Source organism: Lampris incognitus, chromosome 11 (genome assembly GCF_029633865.1).
Source record: "Lampris incognitus isolate fLamInc1 chromosome 11, fLamInc1.hap2, whole genome shotgun sequence".
NCBI classification, from domain to species: Eukaryota; Metazoa; Chordata; class Actinopteri; order Lampriformes; family Lampridae; genus Lampris; species Lampris incognitus.
In genome coordinates this window covers 619,788-636,921 of record NC_079221.1, presented here as the reverse complement: position 1 = coordinate 636,921, position 17,134 = coordinate 619,788, and the positions used below count along the sequence as shown (strand labels likewise).

General features: G+C 47.1%; 1 protein-coding gene across 2 annotated transcripts in view; it reads left to right on the top strand.

Moving 5' to 3' along the window:
* Positions 1-17,134, top strand: part of dip2a (disco-interacting protein 2 homolog A) — a 427,030-nt gene that overhangs the window by 405,954 nt on the left and 3,942 nt on the right. The window contains exons 23-34 of one of the 2 annotated variants that reach the window (XM_056290055.1): positions 398-599; positions 789-898; positions 1,326-1,406; positions 1,511-1,634; positions 1,736-1,857; positions 2,067-2,178; positions 2,857-2,966; positions 3,352-3,482; positions 7,535-7,703; positions 7,816-7,986; positions 11,389-11,418; positions 14,565-14,626. In XM_056290055.1, coding sequence (XP_056146030.1) covers positions 398-599; positions 789-898; positions 1,326-1,406; positions 1,511-1,634; positions 1,736-1,857; positions 2,067-2,178; positions 2,857-2,966; positions 3,352-3,482; positions 7,535-7,703; positions 7,816-7,986; positions 11,389-11,418; positions 14,565-14,626 — 1,424 coding nt within the window. The remainder of the gene's footprint in view (positions 1-397; positions 600-788; positions 899-1,325; positions 1,407-1,510; positions 1,635-1,735; positions 1,858-2,066; positions 2,179-2,856; positions 2,967-3,351; positions 3,483-7,534; positions 7,704-7,815; positions 7,987-11,388; positions 11,419-14,564; positions 14,627-17,134) is intronic. The other variant, XM_056290056.1, reaches the window with a different exon arrangement.

Sequence of the window (17,134 nt, the reverse complement as noted above, 5' to 3'; positions counted from 1 at the left end):
CACCTGCCACTCAATGACTGCTGGGATAGGCTCCAGCATCCCACGACCCTGAGAGCGGGATAAGCGGTTTGGATGATGGATGGATGGATGATTAAAATAGGAAGTATTTTAAAGTGGTGAAATTTTTAAACCTTTATTTGACCCAGGCCTGTTAGTTAAGTTGATAAGAGGCGTAGAACATGAGGAGGGGTAAAAAGGACATAAGGTCTTTCTGTAAGCGTCCACCTTTTAAGAAAATATTCAGAACACAACTGTAGTGGATAACAAAAGTCAAATAAAAACAATGCTTTTGCTTTTTTCTGATACTGTAATGTGAAAGCCGATTTCTTCCATTCTATTTCAGTTTACTCACCTCCTGGCTCTTCCCTTTGTTTTCCTTGTATTTTTTTCCGTGCAGGCTATAGATAGTATTCACCAGGTGGGGGTGTATTGCCTGGCTCTGGTACCTGCAAACACACTGCCCAAGGCACCTCTGGGTGGCATCCACATCTCTGAGACCAAACAGCGCTTCCTGGAGGGAGCCCTGCACCCCTGCAATGTCCTTATGTGCCCCCACACTTGTGTTACCAACCTGCCCAAGCCACGCCAAAAGCAACCAGGTGAGCCACAGCAGGGGCAAGTAAGGAGGGCTCTCACATTGTAAGAACATGTGAATCATGAGAACTTGCTCTCTCTTTGCAAATTGTTGTTGTGTTTGTTACTGAAGAAAATAAGTATCAGTCATGATACTGTGTGACTGACTAACATGATTGATGGTGATGATGGTGGTGTTTTGTTGTGCTGGACAGAGGTTGGGCCTGCTTCTATGATAGTGGGCAACCTTGTGGCCGGGAAACGGATAGCCCAAGCCTGTGGGCGAGATGTGGCCCAACTAGAAGACAATGACCAGGCACGTAAGGTAGATAGCCATCTTCATTTCACCCTCTCATCACCTCTATGCACACAGGTAAGAAACTACTCTGGGGTCTGTCTTGGATCTTGAAAGATTTCCTGTTGGTTCAGTGTAATAAGACAAAAGGGGGCATGGTTTGAACTCTGCCCCCATTGTGCTACAGGAAATTAACATATTGTATAATTTTGATCCCTAATCCCCTTCATACTGCTTCCATCAGCCATCACTTCTCTATACTTCTCAGCTGTCCAAACACAGTATTTTTTAATGTCCTTCACTGATCTGTCAAATCCCCACTTCATCCCGCCATGGTCATTGGGACTTGTGCCCGTACTGCCTCAGTATCTCTTGACTTTTTCCTTTATTGCTACCTTTGATTTTGTTTTATAGGTCATAGCTCACTTTCTCTCATGTTTTTGTCTTTCCTCCACAGTTCTTATACATGCAGGATGTTCTGCAGTGGAGGGCTCAGGCCACACCCGACCACCCTCTCTTCTTGGTCCTAAACGCCAAGGTACTTTCTGTTTCCCGTCCATTTGCTACACTGCTAGGAGAATCAGATCTCCGTGTGAAATGTGGCGGCGCTAAAGCATGTTCTTGTTGTCTGTTGTTCACCAGGGTACTGTTGCTAGCACAGCTTCCTGTCTGCAGCTTCATAAGCGGGCAGAGCGTGTCGCGGTGGCGCTGATGGAAAAAGGGCGCCTCAATGCTGGGGACCATGTAGCACTAGTATACCCGCCAGGTAAGAACCGCTGCTTTCTTGTTCTGTCATCTTTGACATCACCTTTCATTGTGAGTCACTAAATGCCTGAACTATGCAATGTGATTTATGTTTGCTCTCAGGGATTGACCTTATTGCCACCTTCTATGGCTGCCTGTACGCTGGCTGTGTGCCTGTCACTGTCAGGCCTCCTCATCCACAGAACCTGGCCACTACCCTGCCCACAGTCAAGATGATTGTTGAGGTAACACTGACTGTTGTAATCTGGGTCAAAGAGCACACTCTTTCATCCCCAGTAGTCATCTCCGTTTTTGTTTCAGACAAGTTTAGGATCAACAAATGTAAGGTCGCTGCGAGGCTCATTGTTAGATTGTGTGTGTGTGTGTGTGTGTGTGTGTGTGTGTGTGTGTGTGTGTGTGTGTGTGTGTGTGTGTGTGTGTGCACGTGTGACAGGTCAGTAAGTCTGTGTGTATCCTGACCACTCAAGCAATAATGAAGCTGCTGAAATCCAAAGAGGCTGCTGCTGCTGTAGACGTCAAAAGCTGGCCAGTGGTCCTTGACACAGGTAAAAACAACACAGACGGGGGCGTCCGGGTAGCATAGCGGTCTATTCCGTTGCCCACCAACATGGGGATCGCCAGTTTGAATTCCCGTGTTACCTTCAGCTTGGTCAGGCGTCCATCCCTACAGACATAATTCACAATTGGCCGTGTCTGCGGGTGGGAAGCTGGATGTGGGTGTGTGTCCTAGTTGCTGCACTAGCGCCTCCTCTGGTCAGTCAGGGCGCCTGGTCAGGGGGGAGGGGGAACTGGGGGGAATAGCGTGATCCTCCCACGTGCTACGTCCCCCTGGCGAAACTCCTCACTGTCAGGTGAAAAGAAGCGGCTGGTGACTCCACATGTATGGGAGGAGACATGTGGTAGTCTGCAGCCCTCCCCAGATCAGCAAAGGGCGTGGAGCAGAGACTGGGACGTCTTGGAAGAGTGGGGTAGTTGGCCAAGTATAATTTGAGAAAAAAAAGGGGGGGGGGGACAGCAGCAACACCACACACACACACACACACACACACACACACACACACACACACACACACACACATGCGTGCACAGGCATATGCACACCCCTGTAAAGAGGTGATCTTAACAGAGTGCATTCTCATGCCTCAAGATCTGCTGGCTGGTGGTGTAAGTTTATAGGTACAACATCAGCAAACTGACCTCCTCTCCCTCTGTTTGACCTTCAGATGACCTTCCGAGGAAGAAGAGTCCCCAGATCTATAAGCCTCCCACCCCAGAGATGCTGGCCTACTTGGACTTCAGTGTGTCCACAACAGGCATCCTAGCTGGGGTCAAGGTACTTCAGCACTGACAGGGATGTCCCGTGTTGAAGGAAGCATAGATATGAGTTTGGCCAGCCAACTACAGCGTTGTAGTGTCTGTTTAACACATTCTCGGCGGGCTACCAGGTTGAGGTTAAGGTGGACGAATGAGCATCTAAACTTTTTATAAAAATAAACTCTTACCTGAAAGAAACTTTATGATTCTCTCTTCACACTACAGCACATCCCCAACAATAAATGTCAGCAATATTACTCAGACACTGTCCAGTCTTTAGTTACACAAAATCAGTTTTAATTTAATAATATCTGAATACTGGGATCTAATGCGATGGTAGATTGTGTTGTTTCTAAGTATCGTTGCTGTCTCGATGCCCTTGTATGTTTTGCTTACCTATCCAGATGTCTCACGCTGCCACCAGTGCCTTGTGTCGTTCCATCAAGCTGCAGTGTGAGCTCTACCCCTCCCGGCAGATCGCCATCTGTTTGGACCCCTACTGCGGCTTGGGCTTTGCTCTTTGGTGTCTGTGCAGGTAAGACAACCACTATGGTAAGTGGGCGGTTTAAGCCCCTACTGACTGGAACTAGTATGGCATCAAGTGCTGCCAGAGCCCTTTCTCCTGTGTTTCTTCTGGTATGTGTCCCTCTTGGCCCATCTATTGTCTCAGTTAAAAAACATAAGTACTTATTATATAGGTGCATCTCAAAAAATTTGAATATTGTGGAAAAGTTCATTATTTTCCGTAATTTAATTCAAAAAGTGAAACTTTCATATATTCTAGATTCATTACACATAAAGTGAAATATGTCAAGCCTTTTTTATTTTAATCTTGATGATTACGGCTTACAGCTCATGAAAATCAAAAATCCAGTATCTCAAAATATTAGAATATTACAGAAGACCAATCAATAAAAGGATTCATCATACAGAAATGTCGACCTTCTGAGAAGTATGTTCATTTATGCACTCAATACTTGGTCGGGGCTCCTTTTGCGCAAATTACTGCATCAACGCAGCGTGGCCTGGAGGCAACCAGCCTGTGGCACTGCTGAGATGTTATGGAAGCCCAGGTTGCTTTGATAGTGGCCTTCAGCTCGTCTGCATTGTTGGGTCTGGTGTCTCTCATCTTCCTCTTGACAATACCCCATGAGCCACAGGAGGTCGTTGCAGAAAGGGCTGGCTGTTCGCAGAGTGCTGTATCAAAGCATATCCATGGAAAGTTGACTGGAAGGGAAAAGTGTGGTAGGAAAAGGTGCACAAGCAACAGGGATGACCACAGCCTTGAGAGGATTGTCAAGCAAGGCCGATTCAAGAACCTGGGGGAGCTTCACAAGGAGTGAACTGAGGCTGGAGTCAGTGCATCAAGAGCCACCACACACAGACGTGCCCAGGAACTGGGCTACAAGTGTCACATTCCTAGTGTCAAGCCACTCCTCAACCAGAGACAACGTCAGAAGCGTCCTACCTGGGCTAAGGAGAAAAAGAACTGGACCGTTGGTCAGTGGTCCAAAGTCCTCTTTTCAGATGAAAGTAAATGTTGCATTTCATTTGGGAATCAAGGTCCCAGAGTCTGGAGGAAGAGTGGAGAGGCACAGAATCCAAGTTGCTTGAAGTCCAGTGTGAAGTTTCCACAGTCGGTGATGATTTAGGGTGCCTTTAGGGTGCCATGTCATCTGCTGGTGTTGGTCCACTGTGTTTCATCAAACCCAGAGTCAATGCTGACAAGCTTTATGGAGATGCTGATTTCATTTTCCAGCAGGACTTGGCACCTGCCCACAGTGCCAAAACTACCATGGTATTACTGTGCTTGATTGGCCAGCCAACTCGCCTGACCTGAACCCCATAGAGAATCTATGGGGTATTGTCAAGAGGAAGATGAGAGACACCAGACCCAACAATGCAGACGAGCTGAAGGCCACTATCAAAGCAACCTGGGCTTCCATAACATCTCAGCAGTGCCACAGGCTGGTTGCCTCCAGGCCACGCCGCGTTGATGCAGTAATTTGTGCAAAAGGAGCCCCGACCAAGTATTGAGTAAATAAATGAACATACGTCTCAGAAGGTCGACATTTCTGTATGATAAATCCTTTTTTTGATTGGTCTTATGTAATATTCTAATATTTTGAGATACTGGATTTTTGATTTTCATGAGTTGTAAGCTGTAATCATCAAGTTTAAAACAAAAAAGGCTTGACAGATTTCACTTTATGTGTAATGAATCTAGAATATATGAAAGTTTCACTTTTTGAATTAAATTACAGAAAATAATGAACTTTTCCACAATATTCAAATTTTTTGAGATGCACCTGTATACATCTCCCACTGCAACAGTTCAAAACTAACAGCACAGTTTCTCAACCTTTCGCCCTAGGCCGCGGAAACTCTCAGGTTTGCCCACCAAGTCCAATCCTCTTTGATCTAGCTATTGAACCGCCTGCAGTTGCTCTTCGTAACGATGCAAACATTGCCAGTATTTGGTGGTGAGGTATGGAACATAAAGTGTCTTTATATGCAGATGATCTTCTGCTATATGTCTCAGACCCAACAACCTCTCTGCCAGTAGCACTTTCTCTGCTTCACCAGTTTGGATCACTATCGGGATACAAGATAAACTTGCAGAAAAGTGAATTGTTCCCGATTCATAGAAAAGCATTTGACCTAGACTACGATGACATACCATTCCAAATTGAAGAAAGATAATTCACCTAATTGGGAGTAGCAGTCACACGGAAATGTAAAAATCTTTTTGAAGAAAATTAAAACATTGTTGCTGCAGTGGTCCCCTCTTACCCCGTCCCTTGCCTGACAAATAAACTCTATAAAAATTAATACACTACCAAAGTTTACATATTTATTTCAGTGTGTACCGGTGTTCATCCCAAAATCATTTTTTGTTTCATTAGATTCGATTATTTCCTCATATATATGGCAAGATTCAAAAGAGATGGGGGCATGGTGCTCCCTGATATGCATCACTACTACTTGGCTGCTAATATTCCCTGTCTTTTTGGAACCACTTTTACCTTCAGTCAGACAGCTGAGAATGGACATCTCTGTAGCTAAGATCATGCCAGGATATTTCGCTTCCAGCACTCCTTGGCTCACCACTCAACTACACTCTGACTAAACTAATAGACAACCCAGTTGTTTGTCATACCCTTAAAGTGTGAGCCCAATTCAGGAAGACTTTTGGCTACAGAGACTTCTCTCTTCGGAGTCCTGTTGCTTCCAGTCGTCTTTTCATACCATCTCGACATGACTCAACTTTTCAGGATTGGCACAGGAAAGGTATCAGATTTTTTAAAGACACATTCAAAAACAACTGCTTTATGTCTTTCACCCAGCTGTCTGAGAAATACAACTTACCCAGAACACCCTTTTTTCGATATTTATAAGTCAGACAATATATGCGTTCTATCTTACCGCGCTTTCCTGAAAAACCTGACACGAACCCTGTTGACACATTTCTCTCCTTTGACCCACTATCTAAAGGTGCATTGTCAACATTATACAGAGACATTTCCATGCTGACATGTCCACCTCTAGAGATGATTAAAACAGCCTGGGAACACGATTTGGGACATGCACTATCTGATGACCAATGGGATTCCATTCTCACATCAATACACAAATCCTTAATCTGTGCAAGACACTGCCTAGTGCAATTTAAGGTGGTTCAAAGGGCCCACATGTCTAAGGTTAAATTATCGAGCATCTATCCTGATATCACCCCCACCTGCGACAAATGCAAAAACAGCAATGCTACCCTGATACACATGTACTGGCTGTGCCCTCACTTGGAAAAATTCTGGAAAGATGTTTTTCACACTCTATCCAACATTTTAAAGCGGAACCTAGACCCAGACCCTCTGGTTGCTTTGTCTGGCGTTACTGATGGAGTGGCTCATTTGACATTTTCAGAATGCTGCATGCTTACCTTTGCTTCACTCTTGGCCAGACGTGCGGTTTTGCTCAGGTGGAAGGATGCCGCCCCGTCCACACTTAATAAGTGGCTTCGAGGTGTAATGTCCTGCCTCAACCTGGAGATGTTGCGCTTCTCAGTCAGGGGTTCTGAGTAGAAATTCTACAAAACTTGGGAACCCTTTTTATCATGCATCCATAACACCCAAATGACATGACATGACGTGCAATTTAACCTCTGCCCTTGACATAAAAATAACAACTGACTCCATGGACATACTAGCTCCAGCTCTACTGTTATTTATTTATGCTAAATATTATGCCTTAAAACTACTCTGGACAATCAAAGGGGTGGGGTGGGGCTGTTTTATCTTATTTTATCACTATTATCAATTTCATTGTTATTGCTTCCTTTTCTTTCTTTTCTTTTAATGTATACTTTATAACAATGTGGAACACGTCTGCCCAACCCTGATAAGTCCTTTTGCTCATAAAAGGATTTTGGAACATAGAAAGCACAAGTGCACTACTTCCTACTACCCAGTTTGTATTAAAGTAAATTATTTCCAAATGAAAATGTGTGTGTGTGTGTGTGTGTGTGTGTGTGTGTGTGTGTGTGTGTGTGTGTGTGTGTGTGTGTGTGTGTGTGTGTGTGTTTCCCAGTGTGTATTCAGGTCACCAGTCCATTCTGGTGCCTCCTCTGGAGCTGGAGAGTAATGCATCTCTGTGGCTGGCAGCAGTCAGCCAGTACAAAGTCCGTGTCACCTTCTGCTCCTACTCTGTCATGGAGATGTGCACCAAGGGCCTCGGTTCACAGACAGAAGCGTTGCGGGTTAGCCCCTCTTTTCAAATATCAAATGGTTTTGTTTATCTCCTGCAAAGGAGATGGGTACAGAAGGGTTTTGCTTGTTTCTTACTTCCTCTTTTCCTTATCCCATGTGTAGTTGCGGAATGTCAACCTGTCATGTGTGCGCACGTGCATGGTGGTGGCGGAGGAGAGGCCCCGCATCGCTCTCACTCAGTCTTTCTCCAAGATCTTCAAGGACTTGGGGCTGTCACCACGCGCCGTCAGCACCACCTTTGGCTGCAGGGTCAATGTAGCAGTCTGTTTGCAGGTGAGGACCACACAGAGGAGGAGAGGAAAGGGGCAAGGAGGAGGGTTGAAGAGGTCAAGGGTCATAAATGATAACCATGGGTGTCCAGGTAGTGTGGCAGTCTATTCCGTTGTCTACCAACACAGGGATCACCACTTCGAATCTCCGTGTTACCTCCGGCTTGGTCGGGCATCCCTACAGACACAATTGGCCGTGTCTGTGGGTGGGAAGCCGGATGTGGGTATGTGTCCTGGTCGCTGCGCTAGCGCCTCCTCTTGTCGGTCGGCACGCCTGGTAAGGGGGGAGGGGGAACTGGGGGAATAGCGTAATCCTCCCACGCACTACGTCCTCCTGGTGAAACTCCTCACTGTCAGGTGAAAAGAAGCGGCTGGTGACGCCACATGTATGGGAGGAGGCATGTGGTAGTCTGCAGCCCTCCCTGGATCAGCAGAGGGGGTGGAGCAGAGACCAGCACAGCTCGGAGAGGGGGGTAATTGGCCAAAGTGCAGTTGAGGAGAAAAAGGAGGAAAAACTCCAAAATGATAACTATTTCTGGCTGTGCATAGAGGACCAAAAGTAGCCGTGACACTGCTCAGTGTGTTACGCTAAAGGGCTGTAGTCTGACAGACTCATTAATGGAATAAGGTGAGACTTATCCTCGGTAATATCTTATGTTATTACAGTCATCAATAGAAGGAAGGTATATTTTAGGTAAAGTCTCACCTTATTTTGGAGGGTGTCCAGCTCCATATTCCTCTAGGTTTAGTTTATAGTTAGTTTATGGCTCTTGGCAGCAAATGGCTTGAAGAGGAGCATCTTTCATGTGTTCCTGTGTTGGATCAATATTAGATATTAATTTCATATGCGTTGGATCAATATTGGATATTAATTTCATATGTGTTGGCTCAATATTAGATATTAATTTCAAATGTGTTGGATCTATATTAGATATTAATTTCAAATCTGTTGGATCTATATTAGATATTAATTTCATATGTGTTGGATCAATATTAGATATGAATTTCATATGTGTTGGATCAATATTAGATATTAATTTATAATGTGTGGGATCTATATTAGATATTAATTTCATATGTGTTGGATCAATATTAGATATTAATTTCAAATGTGTTGGATCTATATTAGATATTAATTTCATATGTGTTGGATCAATATTAAATATTAATTTCAAATGTGTTGGATCTATATTAGATATTAATTTCATATGTGTTGGATCTATATTAGATTATAATTTCAAATGTGTTGGCTCAATATTAGATATTAATTTCAAATGTGTTGGATCAATATTAGATATTAATTTCATATGTGTTGGATCTATATTAGATATTAATTTCAAATTTGTTGGCTCAATAGTAGATATTAATTTCATATGCGTTGGATCAATATTAGATATTAATTTCAAATGTGTTGGCTCAATATTAGATATTGGATCAATATTAGATATTAATTTCATATGCGTTTGATCAATGTTAGATATTAATTTCAAATGTGTTGGATCAATATTAAATATTAATTTTAAATGTGTTGGATCTATATTAGATATTAATTTCAAATTTGTTGGCTCAATATTAGATATTAATTTCATATGTGTTGGATCAATATTAGATATTAATTTCAAATGTGTTGGATCTATATTAGATATTAATTTCATATGTGTTGGCTCAATATTAGATATTAATTTTAAATGTGTTGGCTCAATATTAGATATTAATTTCATATGTGTTGGATCTATATTAAATATTAATTTCAAATGTGTTGGCTAAATATTAGATATTAATTTCAAATGTGTTGGATCAATATTAGATATTAATTTCATATGTGTTGGATCTATATTAGATATTAATTTCAAATTTGTTGGCTCAATATTAGATATTAATTTCAAATGTGTTGGCTCAATATTAGATATTGGATCAATATTAGATATTAATTTCATATGCGTTTGATCAATATTAGATATTAATTTCAAATGTGTTGGATCAATATTAGATATTAATTTTAAATGTGTTGGATCTATATTAGATATTAATTTCAAATGTGTTGGATCAATATTAGATGTTAATTTCATATGTGTTGGATCTATATTAGATATTAATTTCAAATTTGTTGGCTCAATATTAGATATTAATTTCATATGTGTTGGATCAATATTAGATATTAATTTCAAATGTGTTGGATCTATATTAGATATTAATTTCATATGTGTTGGCTCAATATCAGATATTAATTTTAAATGTGTTGGCTCAATATTAGATATTAATTTCATATGTGTTGGATCTATATTAAATATTAATTTCAAATGTGTTGGCTCAATATTAGATATTAATTTCATATGCGTTGGATCAATATTAGATATTAATTTCATATGCGTTGGATCAATATTAGATATTAATTTCATATGTGTTGGATCTATATTAGATATTAATTTCATATGTGTTGGCTCAATATTAGATATTAATGCTGGTTTTGTCCTTGCTAAGAGCTGGGGTGAAATACAGTAAGGGCAAAGCTGTAATTGGTCAAACTAAGTGCCCGGTCATCTTTTACTGCATTGCCAGTTTGCAACAGAATCCAGACCGACCAGAGACTGACGGAGAACGGGCATGAAGCTGCTCCTAACCGATGACAGGAAGGGAGACGATCTTTATTTTTTTTGTTGACCCCCCCACCCCACTTTTTCCCCCAATTGTACTTGGCCAAATACCCCAGTCTTCCAAGCCGTCCCGGTTGCTGCTCCGCCTCCTCTGCTGATCCGGGGAGGGCTGCAGACTACCACATGCCTCCTCCCAGACATGTGGAGTCACCCGCCGCTTCTTTTCACCTGACAGTGAGGAGTTTCACCAGGGGGACATAGCACGTGGGAGGATCACGCTATTCCCCCCAGTTCCCCCTCCCCCCTGACCAGGCGCCCCAACCGACCAGAGGAGGCGCTAGTGCAGCGACCAGGACACATACCCACATCCGGCTTCTCACCCAGAGCCAGTTGTGTCTGTAGGGACGCCTGGGAAAGGAGACCACCTTTATTTCTGAGTCAGGATGATGGGAAATATGAAACATGTTACGTTACTGAGCCGTGCCCCACGGCACCAGAATTCATGTTGAGGAACTATGCCCTTTACGATGGTTTTACCCCTCACCGTTTTACTTTCTTTGCTTTCGGTTATTAGCCCCACCGTTTCTCAGTCTGACTGTTTATCGTTTTTCTTTTTTCTCTGTCTCTCTGTCTCTCTCTGTATGCATGTATATGTCCATGTATATATATATATATATATATATATGTGTGTGTGTGTGTGTGTGTGTGTGTGTGTGTGTGTGTGTGTATGTGTGTGTGTTTCGGGCATGTGTGTCCGTGTATGATGTACCTTCCTTTCTCTCTGTGACCCTGCCCTCGTGCCCTCTCGTCAGCCCAACAGGCTGGGGAAGCTGGCTGAGCAGGTACTGTGGGGTGAGGCGGGCTGCTCGCTCTTACGGCTGCCATGTGTGTTATTGATGCATCCATGTGTTAGTTTGTCCTTCCTGCATGATGTCCCAGAGATGCTTAACATCAGTCTCTTCAGGTGTCTCTCGCTTTCCCTTTTCATTGGTTAACTCCAACTGTAGCTAGCATCCGTTAGTTTGAGCCCGACTTAAAGTATTGTGCACAGGCAAGGGCCACTCCTTCACCATTCGAAAAGGGCCATTTTTTGTCGCAGCACACCTGGCAGCATGCATTGTGTTGCCATGAAGCTATTTTTGGTGCAGGGCTAATTTATGGTTTTACTCTGCTCTCAAACCTCATCATGTGTCTGTGATGAGAATAACGCCAAACACTTGGTACAGCTTGGTGCCGTCAGGTAAGGGTAATGTGTTAGTATAATGTGTTAGTTTGTGCAGGAGGCTATTTTAAAGTAGTAATTGATTGGCATTGTCAGAAAAAGATTTACTTTTAATCAAGCTGCACAGAATGATAAATTTAGCCTGATGGAAAGGTCTAGAGGGGTCCTTCCAACAACGCTTCGATGCTGCAACCTCTGCTTGACCAGGTGCACATGTCCCCCTGCTCATATAACAGTGTTTGGCTGCCACCTCCCAGAAGACCCATGCAGTCTTTCACTTCAACCGGCGCTCATCGCTAGCTTGTGCTCCTGCTTTCCACCGGCAGTAGGATTTGTTGTAACCAGTCTTTCAGCAGAAAAGCTGTTGAATCTTGAAGCCGAGGAAATCAATAGGACAACCAGTGCCGTGAATCAGTCTTGGAGAAACAATAAGTCAGTTGTACTGCATGGCAGTGACTACAGCACAGACGATAAACGACGCAGTTAGAAATTATATCAAGGTCTCTATGCTTTTGTTTTTTTTGCAGAGGATCAGCATTTTAACTCACTTGATTTATGAGTTTGTGTAGGATTCATATACAGTGGTACTTTGCTGTAATTGGCACCCGTTTTCTAGTGAAGGCTGGAGAACCTGCTGTCAGGGGAACACACAAGGGAGCGATATCAGGCATAATACAACATGTACAAAAATTAGTTACAGTTTCCATGGTTACATGGTGAAGTTGACTTGCAGGATATCAAAGGCTGGCTGGTTGGCTTCTGGCTGCCACCCTGCTTTTTTCCCCCAACGGCTCTGCATTAAGCAGCATATTAAGCAGCTTCCAATTCCCTTCCATCCAGCCAGCTTGTAATATCTGTAAGGGTTCGAGTCTTGATGCATGCTCAACAATCCAGGAAGTCCCAGGAAGTTGAATCAGTTCCTCTGAACACAACGTTCAGGGAGAGAAACGTTTCCTCATCATCTGAGTGACTTCTTCACTCTCACCTGACTGCAGGTGTCCCACCCTTATAAACAATACAGTGACTGCAGGTGTCCCCACCCTTATAAACAATACAGTGGCTGCAGGTGTCCCCACCCTTATAAACAATACAGTGGCTGCAGGTGTCCCCACCCTTATAAACAATACAGTGACTGCAGGTGTCCCCACCCTTATAAACAATACAGTGACTGCAGGTGTCCCCACCCTTATAAACAATACAGTGGCTGCAGGTGTCCCCACCCTTATAAACAATACAGTGGCTGCAGGTGTCCCCACCCTTATAAACAATACAGTGGGTGCAGGTGTCCCCACCCTTATAAACAACACAGTGACTGCAGGTGTCCCACCCTTATAAACAACACAGTGGGTGCAGGTGTCCCCACCCTTATAAACAATACAGTGGCTGCAGGTGTCCCACCCTTATAAACAATACAGTGGCTGCAGGTGTCCCACCCTTATAAACAATACAGTGACTGCAGGTGTCCCCACCCTTATAAACAATACAGTGGCTGCAGGTGTCCCCACCCTTATAAACAATACAGTGACTGCAGGTGTCCCACCCTTATAAACAATACAGTGGGTGCAGGTGTCCCCACCCTTATAAACAATACAGTGGGTGCAGGTGTCCCCACCCTTATAAACAATACAGTGACTGCAGGTGTCCCCACCCTTATAAACAATACAGTGGGTGCAGGTGTCCCACCCTTATAAACAATACAGTGGGTGCAGGTGTCCCCACCCTTATAAACAATACAGTGACTGCAGGTGTCCCCACCCTTATAAACAATACAGTGGGTGCAGGTGTCCCCACCCTTATAAACAATACAGTGACTGCAGGTGTCCCACCCTTATAAACAATACAGTGGGTGCAGGTGTCCCCACCCTTATAAACAATACAGTGACTGCAAGTGTCCCACCCTTATAAACAATACACTGACTGCAGGTGTCCCCACCCTTATAAACAATACAGTGACTGCAGGTGTCCCCACCCTTATAAACAATACAGTGGGTGCAGGTGTCCCCACCCTTATAAACAATACAGTGACTGCAGGTGTCCCCACCCTTATAAACAATACAGTGACTGCAGGTGTCCCCACCCTTATAAACAATACAGTGACTGCAGGTGTCCCCACCCTTATAAACAATACACTGACTGCAGGTGTCCCCACCCTTCTAAACAATACAGTGGCATAATGACCCAAACCAGTGACCAGTTTCATATGCAAATGCCGTGACCATTAACTACAGTTACGATGGCCATGTGTACTACTCACAGAGGATTGGGGGATAGCTGCAATCAAAGCATTGCAAGATGGTGACAGATGTACTCTGAAGCAGATGGGACAACACATGAGAGCTAAGACATCAGGCCAGGACTCCACAGTCTACACCATCTACAGTCCAGGACTCCACAGTCTACACCATCTACAGTCCAGGACTCCACAGTCTACACCATCTACAGGCCAGGACTCCACAGTCTACACCATCCACAGGCCAGTAGCCACTCTTTCAAGGGTGAGGATATGCACATCCTTGATAGGGAGGAACGTTGGTTTGAACAGGGAGTCAAACAGGACATGTACGTGCAGAGGGAACGGCCATTCTGAACCGAGAGGGGTCTAAGACTACATCTGTCACCATCTTACAATGCTGTGATTGCAGTGATGAAATGTTTCTCCCACTAAACTTTGTGTTCAGAAGAACTGATTCAACCTTCGGGGATGTAAGGGCTTAAGACTCACTGTATAGACTCATGTCCCGATTCTGCTTGTCTCCCCAACCCCAGGGTACAGCAGGACCAGACCCCACCACTGTCTACGTGGATATGAGAGCCCTCCGACATGACAGGTAGTAATAATACTAATAATAATAAATCAATCTTTTATAGCACTGTTCTAACACTCAAAGTGGCTTTACAATAAAGGTGGTGAAACAAGTCAACAGATCAATACAACACAGACACACGGGTGGATGGGAAGGGGGGCAGACATACAAGGGTGGATGGGAAGGGGGGCTACGAGAGGGAGGAGCAGCAGCTACACACGACGCCAGCAGTACTCTCCCATTTAAACACACACAAAAGGGCAAGAAAAACACAAAACAACAGCACTGTGGACATGGATGTTGTGTAGGAGTTTACTCCTGTAGCCTAGTCCTCTCCCGAGGTATCCACTAGGTGACACTATTTAACCCATAGCTGGGGGTGGTTCGTGGGCATCAGGGAATATCCACACACCGGTGGGCCTGTGTACTGCACGTCTAGGGGCCAGACCTCCTCCGAGTCCCTTGTAGTTCAGCCAGGGTCCAAGGTGTACCCAGTTACTGGGTGTCACCACGAGGAGGCGCTACATAGGGCTTGCTGTTGAAGAGGCTGTGTACTGGCAGGGAGAGACTTATGTGCTCGGCTCTCCTGTTTGCATTTCTGCTAGACAGCGGTGAAGGTTGAGAGTGAGACGTGACAACACACAACACTACACCAACACACTAGACGCTTCACAACAACCCCACTTCTTACACAAGCATGTCAAGACACTCGACTGGGGGCGGCGCCCCGGGCCCCCGTCGACCCCCGGGGGCACCACCTCCTGGCATTCTCCAGAGGGGCGACACGTTGGTCCCCCGTCGACCCCCGGGGGTCACCACCTCCTGGCATTCTCCAAAGGGGCGACACGTTGGGCCCCCGTCGACCCCCCGGGGGGCACCACCTCCTGACATTCTCCAGAGGGGCGACACGTTGGTCCCCCGTCGACCCCCGGGGGCACCACCTCCTGACATTCTCCAGAGGGGCGACACGTTGGTCCCCCGTCGACCCCCGGGGGCACCACCTCCTGGCTTTCTCCAGAGGGGCGACACGTTGGGCCCCCGTCGACCCCCGGGGGGAACCACCTCCTGGCATTCTCCAGAGGGGCGACACGTTGGGCCCCCGTCGACCCCCGGGGGCACCACCTCCTGACATTCTCCAGAGGGGCGACACGTTGGGCCCCCGTCGACCCCCCGGGGGTCACCACCTCCTGGCATTCTCCAGAGGGGCGACACGTTGGTCCCCCGTCGACCCCCGGGGGGCACCACCTCCTGACATTCTCCAGAGGGGCGACACGTTGGTCCCCCGTCGACCCCCCGGGGGCACCACCTCCTGGCATTCTCCAGAGGGGCGACACGTTGGGCCCCCGTCGACCCCCGGGGGGCACCACCTCCTGGCATTCTCCAGAGGGGCGACACGTTGGGCCCCCGTCGACCCCCGGGGGGAACCACCTCCTGGCATTCTCCAGAGGGGCGACACGTTGGGCCCCCGTCGACCCCCGGGGGCACCACCTCCTGACATTCTCCAGAGGGGCGACACGTTGGGCCCCCGTCGACCCCCCGGGGGTCACCACCTCCTGGCATTCTCCAGAGGGGCGACACGTTGGTCCCCCGTCGACCCCCCGGGGGGCACCACCTCCTGGCATTCTCCAGAGGGGCGACACGTTGGGCCCCCGTCGACCCCCGGGGGCACCACCTCCTGGCATTCTCCAGAGGGGCGACACGTTGGTCCCCCGTCGACCCCCGGGGGGAACCACCTCCTGGCATTCTCCAGAGGGGCGACACGTTGGTCCCCCGTCGACCCCCGGGGGGAACCACCTCCTGGCATTCTCCAGAGGGGCGACACGTTGGTCCCCCGTCGACCCCCGGGGGCACCACCTCCTGGCATTCTCCAGAGGGGCGACACGTTGGTCCCCCGTCGACCCCCTGGGGGGCACCACCTCCTGGCATTCTCCAGAGGGGCGACACGTTGGGCCCCCCGTCGACCCCCGGGGGGCACCACCTCCTGGCATTCTCCAAAGGGGCGACACGTTGGGCCCCCGTCGACCCCCCGGGGGGCACCACCTCCTGGCATTCTTCAGAGGGGCGACACGTTGGGCCCCCGTCGACCCCCGGGGGGCACCACCTCCTGGCATTCTTCAGAGGGGCGACACGTTGGGCCCCCGTCGACCCCCCGGGGGGCACCACCTCCTGGCATTCTTCAGAGGGGCGACACGTTGGGCCCCCGTCGCCCCCCGGGGGGCACCACCTCCTGGCATTCTTCAGAGGGGCGACACGTTGGGCCCCCGTCGACCCCCCGGGGGGCACCACCTCCTGGCATTCTTCAGAGGGGCGACACGTTGGGCCCCCGTCGACCCCCGGGGGGGCACCACCTCCTGGCATTCTCCAAAGGGCGACACGTTGGGCCCCCGTCGACCCCCCGGGGGGCACCACCTCCTGGCATTCTCCAGAGGGGCGACACGTTGGGCCCCCGTCGACCCCCGGGGGGCACCACCTCCTGGCATTCTTCAGAGGGGCGACACGTTGTCCCCCGTCGACCCCCGGGGGGCACCACCT